Source organism: Mizuhopecten yessoensis, unplaced genomic scaffold (genome assembly GCF_002113885.1).
Source record: "Mizuhopecten yessoensis strain PY_sf001 unplaced genomic scaffold, ASM211388v2 scaffold1647, whole genome shotgun sequence".
Lineage (NCBI taxonomy): Eukaryota > Metazoa > Mollusca > Bivalvia > Pectinida > Pectinidae > Mizuhopecten > Mizuhopecten yessoensis.
The window spans coordinates 21,706-35,811 of NW_018404151.1; the positions used below are offsets into that span (position 1 = coordinate 21,706).

Sequence of the window (14,106 nt, forward strand, 5' to 3'; positions counted from 1 at the left end):
GGGGGGGGCTCCCAAATCCGCGCCTGCACAACACTGGTGTTACACACAGAATTGTTTTTATATTCCTTTTTTCTACCGCTTCTTCCATCCTTTCCCCTCCTGTAAAATAATCGGCCCTGAAAAACATCAGGATGTTATTACAAGATAATTTGCTAATTGGAATGCACTCGTGGATATGCCTCTAAATGTGCTGAAAATATATGCACAACTAGGCGAATCAGTACATGCATCCGCTAAAAGCATTGTGAACATATTTAAATAGCTGTTTCTCCTTTAATTATATTTGTTAAACTTCTGATAATGATATTGGTAAAAAAAAGATAGCAAGTGATCCAACAGAGTACCTTAACAAAAAAAAAAATCTTTTTCAAGTAGCATTCTTTAAAAAAAACGAGTACTATCTAAACAAAAATCCGAGTTTACTGTGCCATTTGTGCTCCATTCATTAGTTTTTTGTGCCCAAAAGTGACAACCTCTATCCTAAGGATGGCAGCACTTGTGTGTCACGGTACAGTCCTTTAATTCAGTGTTGATAACAAGTTGCCAGTAAACGTTACCAATCATTCTCAACTTTTGAGGGAAATATATACAACAGAGAAATGTAAAGCCTATGTAAAATAGTTCAATAGCTCACCATTCTCACACTTGGTAAGTTTGACTCTCCGTTATTGTGCCTGTGACTTGTTCATTATATCGGGATACCTAGTGTGATACCGGTCTCCAGGCTTGTTCCTTCATCAATCGATTCTCCAATCGATCGAAATGTTGTACTGCTATATGCACGTGCTATCTGTGTTAATACTAAACCTTGAGTGAGACTTTAAAAAAAAACATGTCAAGGTATTATTAAGTATGATTTTTTTTTTCTGATGTGGAAATATTTATATTGTATACAACCGTCAGCCAGATTTGCACCAAACATTGTGAGAGTTATCTCCCTTATACCGTGTTGCTGGATGTGGCTAGATACCAATACAAACGTTAATTAAGCATTTGTAAATTGAAAAACAAATACAACGGAACTGAGTTTTAATTTGGCTAAATATACGACTATAATATAGTAATAGAAAGTGTCTACAATTATCTAGGTTAAGGTAAAAAAAAATCACATATATACATATATAAAAGAGAAATTTAAAGTAAGCAGTGACAACTTAACTAAGCAGATTTTTCAAAAAGCTTTGCATCAATCTTGATTAGAAAAATTCATACACCAATCAACATATTCCGAAGTTGAAGATATTAGCTGCTGTTGTCTTTTCAGCGCTATTTACTTTTGAATATCTTATAGATTTTTAATCGGTTCCGGGCATGGGTAACTAAATATACCACACCTTTGACCTTTCGCAGGTGAAAGTGGGTAAAGGTCAAAGGCTAAGCATAATATTTGTACAGTGTGTATCTTTGTTGAAGGTTTACGAGTAGTTATGGGGTTGATATGGGGATGATTATTATCGGGAGAGTTTCAGCAACGCCATCTTGCAACGCCGTTGCTTAGACTCTCCCTATAACTACAATTGTCTTCTACGCTTTACGAACCTTTGTCGTAATATCTAGATTATGTTACTCGTGCGTCCTTCAAAATTGGTTTGATTCCATCATTCGGATTTAAAGGTACAGGCTTAATATTATTACTATAGGACTCTTGGTTATGCATTGGCTTTATAAACTAATCCGGCCCACCTTCAAAGTGGGTCAAGATCACTCATTTTACAAACTATTCTATCTTGGTCCGAAGCCTCTTGATTGTTCAAAATAGGGTTTTGAAATGGTTAAACAAGTTGGAGCTCTGTGACCCTGTAGAAATCTGGTCAATATTGTTCATTGAATAATTGTATAGCCCTTTACATCAGGACCATAGACCTTTTAATTGAACAAAAGATGTCGTTTTAGGATTTTTATCTCATTTGATCCCTGTGACCTTGAAATTGAGCAAACATCATTTATTTAAATAGTTTATAGCCCTTCTTTCCATCATGCTATTGGCTGAATACCATGACCCTGAGTACTTTGGTTATTCAGCATTCATATGACATACTTCGTAGCCCTTCAATCCGTATGTTACTGGACGAATTCCATGACATTTGCTTTTTAGTTATTTAGGAGTTGCTTAAAGGTTCTAACCCATTTGAGCCATGTGACCTTAAAAGCGGATATATAAAGGTAATTCCTTTGACCAAACAAGGTAGCCCTTCACTCGTGCTACTGACTAAATATTATGACCCTAGGCCTCTTGGTTATTCAGAAAAATTCATTTAAATGTTTCATACATTCTACTCATGTTGCCTTGAACGTAACTCAAGGATATCCATTCTACCAAACTCTGTAGCTCTCCAAATAGTGCACACATGAATACATTGCCATAAAAAATGATACATATCTTCATCTTCATAGCTACAGAAAGTACATTTTTATCATCTTTTATACCAAATTTAAACAGAAGCGCATTTGTGCATAGTATTCTGTGATAGATTTTATACTGAAAATTTTGTAAAATGACATCATGAGTGCAACTCCTTGGTATCGAGTAAATAAATTTCCAGTTAGTATCTAAATTTGTAATGTCTTGAGACCATTTTTCCATTGCTTTTTGGTTTGTAGTTAAAATTGTAGAAACTAATTTTGAATAAAATATATTGGTGGGTTTCGTCAACGTTCTTATAAGCGTTATATTTTCTTTATCTCTAGTTTTATCACTGCCCCGATTACGAATTGACCTTTTTCACGACCCTGGGATGGCTGTAATAACACCATAAAAACGGATTCTGTTCATGTCCGGAAAATTAAAGTTTTCTTGAAATTTTTGAAAGGTCATAATGTTGCCATCGTTTTCAAATAAATCTGCTACCTTATTTATACCCCGTTCTTGCCATGTTTGGAAATATACTGTCTTATTATCTATTTTTGTATTGTGATTAAACTAAATTGGCTGCGACAAGTAGTATTCTGCATTTTCATGTTCTAAATTAAACGTACTCCAAGCTAAAAACACATCTCTCTAGAAGCCGTTGAAGTTTTCAACAATTTTTGTCATATCCTTTTTAACATAAGAGAGAATGTTTAAGTTTCCATATTTTTCTAATTGATCTAACAGAAGTAGTTTCCAGGGAGATGTATTTTGAGTATCGAGTCATTTCTTTATCCAAGTAAATTTTAAAGCTTTAATAAAACTTTATATGTCCATCATTTTCATTCCACCGTTTTTGTAACTATTTTTTAACGTAGTTCTCTTAATTTTGTCTTTTTTATCATTCCATATAAAATTAAAACAGATATGTTCTATTTGTTGAACAATATGGCACGGTGGATTTGGTAAAACTGTAAATAATTTCACGAGAATAGGGATAGCAAGTGACTTAACAACGGTTATTTTTCCAGCTATGGTAAGATTTCTAAGCGACCAGTTTTTAGCTCACCTGGTCAACTTTTCCCTTTAAAAGCCTTTATCTCCTGAACGACTGATTGGATTTTAGATAAATTTGATATGATGCGTCCTTGGGACCAGGGGCTCAATAGATTTATGAAATAAGGGTGTGACCCCCTAGGGAGCTGAGTTAGGGTCCAAAAAGGGGAAAATTTAGAAAAGATTAAAAAAACTTCTTCTCCATTTCCAGAAATGCTACAACCAAATACTACTCATAGTTGTAAAGGCCTTTGGGTGGTTTATAAAAATTGTGATTTTCATGTCTCCTAGCCACCCCGTTTGTTCCTGGGAAGGGGGTGAAGTTTAGTATAGTTTATATAGGAAATAAACATAATAGGCCTAAAGGGGGCAATTTGGCTATATTGCCACAAACAACTTCTTCTGTAGAACTTTGCACTGGATATCAATCATATTTGATCAAAAGTATTCATGGGAGGCAGGGATTCAAAATTGTACAAATGGTGTGGCTGACCCCCCAGGGGGCTGAGGGGCGGGCCAAAAGGGTTATTTGGTTAGACTGCTTTAAGTGACTTCTTGTCTGGAACTAAACAAAGGATATCAACCATATTTGACTGGAAGCATCCCTAGGTGGTGGAGATTCAAAATTGTACAAATGGTGGGGCTGAGGGGCGGGGCCAAAAGGGGGCAATTTGGCTATATTGCTATAAACGACTTCTTCTGTAGAACTATGCCATGGATATCGATCATATTTGGTCGTAAGCATTCAGTGGAGGCAGGGATTCAAAATTGTACAAATGGTGGGGCTAACCCCCCGGCTAAGGGGTGGGGCCCAAAACAGTTTATTACTTGGAAATGGTTGAGATCCCAATTGTATAACCATATATACATTGGCTGAGTATAAAGAGAAGAATGCACATTTGCTTCCAGGATGGCCCTAGGGTCTGACCCCACCCTTGGAGACATAGTCCCTGGATCATAACTTTGAAATGGTTGAGATCCCCACCCTAAAACTATATATACAAATGCTGAGCATAAAGAGACGAATGTAGTCATGATATTAGAATAGACCATGGGGTCTGACCAAGCCCCTAGGGACCTAGTTTCTTAGTCACAGCTTGGAAACAGTTGAGATCCCCACCCTATAACCATTTATACAATTGCTGAGTATAAAGAGATGAATGCACAGATGCTTCCAGGATGGCCTTGGGGTCTGCCCCACCCTTGGAGATTTAACCCCTGGGTCATAACTTGGAAATGGTTAAGATCCCCACCCAAAAACTATATATACAATTGTTGGGCATAAAGAGACAAATGCAGTCATGATATTAGAATTGATCCTGGGGTCTGGCCACAACCCTAGGGACCTAGTTTCTGAGTCACAGCTTGGAAGCAGTTGAGATCCCCACCCCATAACCATACATTAAATTGCTGGGCATGAAAAATATAATACAGATATGCTACAAGGATTGGCCTTGGGGTCTGGCATATTCCCTTGGATCTCATTTGGAGAATATTTTGCCATGATTGCTTGGATATCCAGGTGAGCGATACAGGCCATCTGGGCCTCTTGTTTATAATACGAGTAACTTCCGCTATTTTATCATCATAATTAACAAAAGTTGTATCAGTTTTTCTAAGGTCGTTCTTGATACCAAGGAGTTTAAATTTTCCAGTAAAATTCCATTTTAATCCTCTTTCAGCACATATTTGTTAGTGGCTACCCTTTTTCCTACCTAGCCATATTGCCTCCGTTTTATCATAGTTTGCTCTAAGACCAGAACATTTGCCAAATGAATCTAAAATATCTGAAGTTGTTTTCAATGAAGAATCATCATCTTCAAGACTAATAGTAGAATCGTCCACATACTGACTCGCAAGAATTTCTGTTTCACCTATTTTAATGCCATAAATATCTGGAGAAAATTTTAATGTAGCACTTAGATGATAAACAAATATGGCGACAGAGGGTCACCTCTTTTGATCGGGAAAAAAAATGAGCAAAATCCGTTATTCATTACGCCACTGGTGACGTCATTATACAAAAGTTTTATCTATGTTTAAAAATTGCTACCAAAACCTAAGAAGTCCAAAGTTCTATCGAGAAAATCCCATTCCACCGTATCAAAGGCCTTTTCAAAATCGATTAAAAGTAATATTCCAGCTATATCTTTCTGATCTGTTTTCTCGATTGAATCATAAATAATTCTTGTGCATTCGCTTATGTATCTTCCTTTAAGAAAACCCTTTTGTGTGTCGCTGGTGATGTTATTTAGAACTGATTTTAATCTGTTTGCCAATACACTGGTAATAATTTTATAATCTACATTCAGTAGCGAAATTGGGCGCCAGTTCTTTAAAAATTCTTTTGCTTTGTTTGGTTTTGGTAAGCAGGTTATTACTCCCTGTTTTTGAGTAATTGATAATTGTTTATTTTCGAAACTATACGTAATTGAATTAATAAGAAGACGTTTTAAATTTTTCCAAAAAAATTTGTAAAATTCAACTGTAAAGCCATCCAGACCCTGAGATTTAGAGTTCTTTATTTTAAAGAGAGCTTTTGCACATTCTGATTCAGTGACTTCACTTTCACAAAGACCTTTTTCTTCGTCTGAAAGTTTACTACATGTAATAAATGGATTATCGTTACAAAAAAAAATATTCTTTTGATTATCAGTTATATTTGGATTAGTGGAGTTATAGAGGTTTTTGTAAAACATTCTGATTCTCTGTTCTTCTAAGATGTTTTTAATATTAGTAATTTCGAAACCATCATTGCGAACTAATTTTGGAATCAGTTTTTCGGTATAATTTCTTTTTTCTAAATGACAAAAATATTTTGTGCACTTTTCCCCTTCCATATTCCACCTAGTCTTTGCTCTGACCATTAGTCCCCGTATTCGTGCTTCCCTGAATACTGGGGTTCTTGATGAGCGAGGCATAGCGGGCCGATTAATTTTTCATGAGTTTATTGGATAGCACATTGGAACCCCACCCTTTCTCCCCACATACATCCGTATACGTATATATACGTACATAACATTACATGATCCTAGTGCATTGGCAGGTCAATACAGCACGGAATCAAGTTAGGTTAATAGAATCTGTCACCCCTTGGGGATGAAATAGGGGATTTTCTTACCCTGGACAGATGTATCCCCCCGTCTCAACCCTAGGGTGGGACAATGAAATCTCACACCGGTAAAAGGTGCGGATCTCAGTCCCGGGTCAGAGAACCATCCCATTTCCGCTCATTTTAACCAACTTGGGTAAATAACAAATAAATGTATTCCCATCTTATATCTACAAAATACGGTAGCATACTGCCCATTTGGAAAGACGTAGTTAATAAATAATTTAGTAGATCTCGGGTCTGAATGGTTACTTGTGTCCATCCGGAATTTACTACTTGATCATATCCGGATATTAGCATTCTTTAACCCAAATAAGTCGAACGCAATCCTACTTCAGCTTATCATTTTCTGGTTCAGAGTGCGGTTATTTTTGACGATAATATGAAAACAGGTTGTGAGGCTTCGTTTTTCCATCGTTAACTAGGCCTAAAGACAGGAGACTTCGAAAACACCATTTAATATGAATCGAGGCGAAAAGATATCTATCCTTTCACAACACGTAAGTATAGGCTTTAAATTGATTAAATTGTCTCATATATAATACCGTTACATTACAAGTATGTAAGTAGATTCTCGTGCTCATGCACGTTAATTTTTGTTGTGACACGTCAATCCCTAGTTGCGATAACGTAGCTTTCTGACGACGAGATTTTTTTTCTATATTGCGTCTGGGGCAGAGGAGACCAGGTATTACTATTAGTACTAGTCAATCCCTAACCCTCCGTCCGCTTTAACGCTTCTGACCGTTTTCGTACCATACAAAGTAAAGTTTCCCAACTGTGCTAAGTGACATAGGCAGTACAGTAAGTGTTCTGCCTATCAGTGGTGTGATACATCTTGTAAACAGTTAGACCACAGGGGTTCGTTACAAATGTCTGAAATACACATAGGGTCTATATGCTATATATAAACATACACTTTATTTATATAATAGAGCTGACAGCAGAGGATATGTAAACATTCCCATACAGTAGTCAGAATAAAAACTGTGTATTCTGTACATATGTATGTTTATGTGTGCTTTAACCCATATCAGTATAGCATATGTGTATATAAGACCTTTGTAACGAACCCCTGTGGCCTAAATAACTTCTTTGACCTCCGATCCCACGCTGGAGGTGCTGACTGTTATGTTATGATATTGACACTCAGGTCACCAAGTACTTGTCTGTACTATGACATCATCAAGATGCCTCACGTAGCTGTTTAAAACTGAAACTTTTTCAACACGTACCCCTTATGTGTTTGTACAAAAAAAAAAAACTTTCACGATGGTACAAGCATGACAAAAAATGTACCACACAAAAAAAATATTATACCATTTAAGACTACAACAACCCTAACCACTTCTCCCCTCCTAACAAAGATTTCCACGTCTTCTAACAAAGAGGTAACAAGTAGTATCACAAAGCACATTAAAACACTATATACAATCCTAAGTGTATAATCACAGTATACTTTAAAAAATATAAAAATATGTATTTCAGCAATCGAATACTCGAGTTAGAAGTCCATATATACAACTAACCATATTTTCTCAAGATTTTACAATTTACAAGTTGTGAACAGACATAGTCACCTGAGCGCTTCCAGTATGGCAAGGTTTTCTGTCGGCTCGACCTCTGCACTGGCGCCGGATGTGGTATCTCACCACATGGTACTGGCGGTGCGAGAGGGAGCACCATCGGTTCACTTGGTGTAGTGACAAGCAAAGGACCAATTGTAGGCGGCACATCAGCTTCAGGCTCTTCCTCACTCAAAGAATCTTCATCCTTATCTCCATTAGCATCATCTTGGGCTGATCCCAATTCCTCAACTGGATCAGAAGACTCAGCCTCATCTACGAGCCTAGAACCTCTCTCAGGTATGGGTGGCCTCGAGGCGTACACTGATACGCCCACTCCCATGTCATCCAAGCTATCCTCATCATCACTATCATCACTACTAGATGAACCAGAAATGACCTGTTCCTGGGCTGCTGATTGGCCCCTCTGATTCGTATCCTTCCGTGTCCGTGGTGCCGGACGTGGACGAATCACCTCAACTGGTTTGTCCTCAAAAGGTAAAGACCCCACAGGCAAAAGATGATTCCTATGTAATGTCTGAACCTTGCCCTTACCATTCTCTCTCCTGACTTGGTATACCGGAATATCCTGACTGTTCTGTCCCACAACAATGTAAACGTCAGACTCCCATCTGTTTGATAGTTTGTGACGACCCTCAAAAGATAAGATTTTCACAAGCACCCGATCCCCAACATCTAAAAATGCATGTCGTGCTTGGAGATCGTAGGTTGACTTCTGACGCTCATGTGCATCCCTCACACTTCTACTCGCCAACTCAAAGGACTGACTCATGCGTTTCCTCATCGCTTTCACATATTCTGGCATCTTCCGTGCACTCATCTTGGCTGCTGACCAAACATCAAATGAAAAGGGGAATAACCCGTTGAGTCATGGCACGTACAGTTATAGACATAGGTGAGGGGTCCTAGGAACCTCTTCCAATCTTTCTTCTCATCAGGTTCCAATGTACCCAGCATATTCATGAGCGTTCGATTGAATCTCTCACAGGTACCATTACAACAAGGATGGTAAGGTGAACTCCTCGACTTGTCGATATGCAATTCCTGGCACAAATGGCGAATGACTTCCCCACAGAAATTGGCACCTTGATCAGAATTGAAACGTGGAGGTATTCCATAATGCTGGATATATCCAAGCAGAGCATCTGCGGAAGTCTTGGTGGACATGTTACGCGTCGGAATAGCCTGTGCATATCGCGTAAAATGGTCGGTCACTATCAACACATAGGAATATCCTCCCTTGCATATTTCCAGAGTTAGAAAGTCCATACTAACCATTTCCATTGGCTGGGTTGTCACAATGTTTAGTGGCACTCTCTGATTGGTTGGTCTCTTACGTAAAATACAGCTGTGACACTCCTTAACCCAACTGTCCAAGACCTTCGCCATACCTGTCCAGAAAAAGCGATCTTTCAATAGAGAAGAATCCGGTCGCGTCCGGGATGACCAACGTGGTCATGTAAGTCAATACTTTCCTCTTCATGCACTCTGGAATCACAAGCTGCTCCAACATGGAACTCCCTTGTCCAACACGCCGATACAACACACCACGCTTCAGACATAAACTGTCCCATACTCTGGTAATGGTTGCATTATCTGGGTTTCGTTGAAGTGTTTTGCTGCTTGGTCTCTCATTACGACGAAAAAAAGGTGGCCACTGACTTATAAGAAATGTAAGAAGGTCGTATATGAGGCGCATGGAATGCAGACTGATGTGTTTTGATTACCGACCTCACCTGTACATATCACGTGCTAACAGTAGTTCACAAGCTCTTGCAATTGGTCGCTACGATATTTGATGTCGAGCGTGTTACGCTCTGTCAGATTAATCCATTTGTGACACACGTGCACTGCTTATGGTCTGTAGGAAATATGTTTCACCCTCTACCAATAGGCACTAATGAGATATTGCAACTGTCATATAATTATTCATTCGGAAGTCAGCTCTATTTTTATGTCAGAAGCAGGGCCCAAAGCTTCTTGAAGCAGTACTTGTTGTTGTTCCCTGGAGGGAAAATACATTTCAAAATATTGCCAACACAGACATTAGATACGAGTAAATATTCGTTCACATTATTTTCAGGAAATTTAAATGGTGTTTATCCTGCATCTCAACTGACTGTTTTGTGTTCGTTTTTCTTAAAATGTTATGTACACGTATATAACTATGGAAATATTGCAACATCAAGAAAACATGTGTCTGGAGTACTTCCAGTACTTTGATTGGAATAGTAAAGAAAATAAGTGTCAGTGTAATAATTCTATCTCTTTGCAAAAAGTTCCGATTTTTTTCAAGGTAGACAACTCTCATCAGGATCAAAATTATTGTAAATTGTAAAATAAATGAATTTTAAAGACTTTGTGTGTATTTGGCTAGATTTTTCAATCTATTTGTATGAAACTATGTGTCCTGTTTGCTTTTAGCTTGTATTTAGTAACTTTTATCCATACAATTTCAATAAAAAACGCTTTTTGTAACAAGTTGAAGATATTTTATGATAAATGAAATATTTGTAGGGTTGATTAGCAATGTTTCCTTTCATTATTTTATTGTTGTAATAGTTTTGAACAATGCCATACGCTCAAAAATTATGAAAGTGTTGAATTTGACAAAAATCATTTTTTCTGTATTTTTTACCAAAATACTCCCTAATTTATCGAAATGATTAGATTATTCTTAAAATCAGCTCTTCATAGTGACATAACCATTTTGTAAAACTTTCATTGAATTCTGCTGGCTAATTGTGAAAGGGTGAAGCCTCCTTAATTGTTCCTATTTCTGAGATGTGATGATTTCACCTGAAAGTACAGCTCAAAAGATGCTTTTTAAAAGTGTTCCTTTTTCCAAGGGTGTACATATACACACATTGTATTTATGCTTTTAATTCTGAGTACGCGTAATCTCCCCCATAGAATTTTTAAAAAAATGGCAAGTATGTTCAATCTTCAGTGTGGTGGGAAAATTGGCTAAAGTTTGAAAAATCTTCTTAAGGAAACTGCTTCAGTCTAGTAGATTGGACAGTGATTGATGTAACTGTATAGCCTATGATTCTTGTTGTAAGAGTTATCCCCCTTTAATAAAGGCTGTATTTGGTAACATTCAGGTAGTGTTACCTATGCCTCTATCTCCTTTCAGTGTTAACTGATGATACCTTAGAGTAATTTAGCAAATTATAAAGGGCACTATATTGATGTTGCCTATTATGTATTTATTAATATTATTATTTATACCCAAGTGTATGTGGTCATCAGTTCTCAGCAGACCTGATTTCTAACAAGCATGATTTCAACTGAACTGAGGATCCTAGTTGTCCTGTGGTCTGAATGAGTACATTACAATCTAACCAGGATAAAACAGCTAATTGTGCATGTTCACTCCCAGACACTAGTGACAAATAGGAATACAAAATAAAATCCCATATATTTTCACTGCTAAGATTTGATGACAGTTGATCTTGACATGTTTTAAGGATTTATTTCACTGTGAAAGTTTCACTGAATTACCACTGGTTAAGGTTAGCTTGACTCCAGGTTTAGAATCACTACAGTGTAGTGCTATAAGGCTGACACCTGTATCACCTTTGGTACTACAGTGTAGTGCTATAAGGCTGACATCTGTATCACCTTTGGTACTACAGTGTAGTGCTATAAGGCTGACATCTGTATCACCTTTGGTACAACAGTGTAGTGCTATGAGGCTGACATCTGTATCACCTTTGGTACTACAGTGTAGTGCTACAAGGCTGACACCTGTATCACCTTTGGTACTACAGTGTAGTGCTATAAGGCTGACATCTTTATCACCTTTGGTACTACAGTGGAGTGCTATAAGGCTGACATCTGTATCACCTTTGGTACTACAGTGTAGTGCTACAAGGCTGACATCTGTATCATCTTTGGTGCTACAGTGTAGTGCTATAAGGCTGACATCTGTATCACCTTTGGTACTACAGAGTAGTGCTATAAGGCTGACATCTGTATCTCCTTTGGTACTACAGTGTAGTGCTACAAGGCTGACACCTGTATCCCCTTTGGTTCTACAGTGTAGTGCTATAAGGCTGACATCTTTATCACCTTTGGTACTACAGAGGAGTGCTATAAGGCTGACATCTGTATCTCCTTTGGTACTACAGTGTAGTGCTACAAGGCTGACACCTGTATCACCTTTGGTACTACAATGCAGTGCTACAAGGCTGACATCTGTATCATCTTTGGTGCTACAGTGTAGTGCTATAAGGCTGACAGCTGTATCACCTTTGGTACTACAGTGTAGTGATATAAGGCTGACACCTGTATCACCTTTGGGACTACAGTGTAGAGCTGCAAGGCTGACAGCTGTATCGCCTTTGGTACTACAGTATAGTGCTATAAGGCTGACATCTGTATCTCCTTTGGTACTACAGTGTAGTGCTACAAGGCTGACATCTGTATCATCTATGGTGCTACAGTGTAGTGCTATAAGGCTGACATCCGTATCACCTTTGGTACTACAGTGTAGTGATATAAGGCTGACATCTGTATCACCTTTAATTCGGTACTACAGTGTAGTGCTATAAGGCTGCCATCTGTATCGCCTTTGGTACTACAGTGTAGTGATATAAGGCTGACACGTGTATCACCTTTGGTACTACAGTGTAGTGATATAAGGCTGACATCTGTATCACCTTTGGTACTACAGCGTAGTGCTATAAGGCTGACACCTGTATCACATTTGGTACTACAGTGTAGTGCTATTAGGCTGACATCTGTATCACCTTTGGTACTACAGTATAGTGCTATAAGGCTGACATCTGTATCGCCTTTGGTACTACAGTGTTGTGCTATAAGGCTGACATCTGTATTGCCTTTGGTACCACAGTGTAGTGCTATAAGGCTGACATCCGTATCACCTTTGGTACTACAGTGTAGTTCTATAAGGCTGACATCTGTATCACCTTTGATACTATAGTGTAGTGCTATAAGGCTGACATCTGTGTCACCTTTGGTACTACAGTGTAGTGCTACAAGGCTGACATCTGTATCTCCTTTGGTACTACAGTGTAGTGCTACAAGGCTGACACCTGTATCCCCTTTGGTTCTACAGTGTAGTGCTATAAGGCTGACACCTGTATCACCTTTGGTACTACAGAGTAGTGCTATAAGGCTGACATCTGTATCGCCTTTGCTACTACAGTGTAGTGCTATAAGGCTGAGATCTGTATCGCCTTTGGTACTACAGTGTTGTGCTATAAGGCTGACATCTGTATTGCCTTTGGTACTACAGTGTAGTGATATAAGGCTGACACGTGTATCACCTTTGGTACTACAGTGTAGTGCTATAAAGCTGACACCTGTATCACCTTTGGTACTACAATGTAGTGCTACAAGGCTGACATCTGTATCTCCTTTGGTACTACAGTGTAGAGCTGCAAGGCTGACATCTGTATCGCCTTTGGTACTACAGTATAGTGCTATAAGGCTGACATCTGTATCACCTTTAATTTGGTACTACAGTGTAGTGCTATAAGGCTGACAACTGTATCACCTTTGGTACTACAGTGTAGTGCTATAAGGCTGACATCTGTATCGCCTTTGCTACTACAGTGTCGTGCTATAAGGCATATAGTGCTATAAGGCTGACATCTGTATCACCTTTGCTACTACAGTGTAGTGCTATAAGGCTGACATCTTTAAGGAACTTGCATATATTCTTCAATGGTTCTAGGAATTTAAAAGCGAAAACAAGTGTTTTTATTCATTAGATAAGTTTTATATTGTCAGGATTATTGGGTTCATCAGTCAGCTTTTGACGACAGACGACACATCGATGATATCTTGACAAGATTATGTTATCTATCTTACCCTTGAGTGCATAAAATCAAATGAGAATTCTCTATTCTACAGAACAGAGCCTTCCCAACAAAAACAAAAAAAATATAAAAAAAATAAAAATCTCAACATTATATAATATAGATGGAAAAGTAAAGAAAAACAAATGAAATATCTTCGAAATGAATGGGGGGGGG

The 14,106-nt window shown here is 38.1% G+C and overlaps 1 protein-coding gene across 1 annotated transcript in view; it reads left to right on the forward strand.

Moving 5' to 3' along the window:
• The first annotated feature begins 6,847 nt into the window (after positions 1-6,847).
• Positions 6,848-14,106, forward strand: part of LOC110466329 (bifunctional 3'-phosphoadenosine 5'-phosphosulfate synthase-like) — a 59,426-nt gene continuing 52,167 nt past the window's right edge. Inside the window, exon 1 of the mRNA XM_021522761.1 lies at positions 6,848-7,015. Within this exon, the coding sequence (XP_021378436.1) occupies positions 6,977-7,015 (39 nt within the window). The 5' untranslated portion in view covers positions 6,848-6,976. The remainder of the gene's footprint in view (positions 7,016-14,106) is intronic.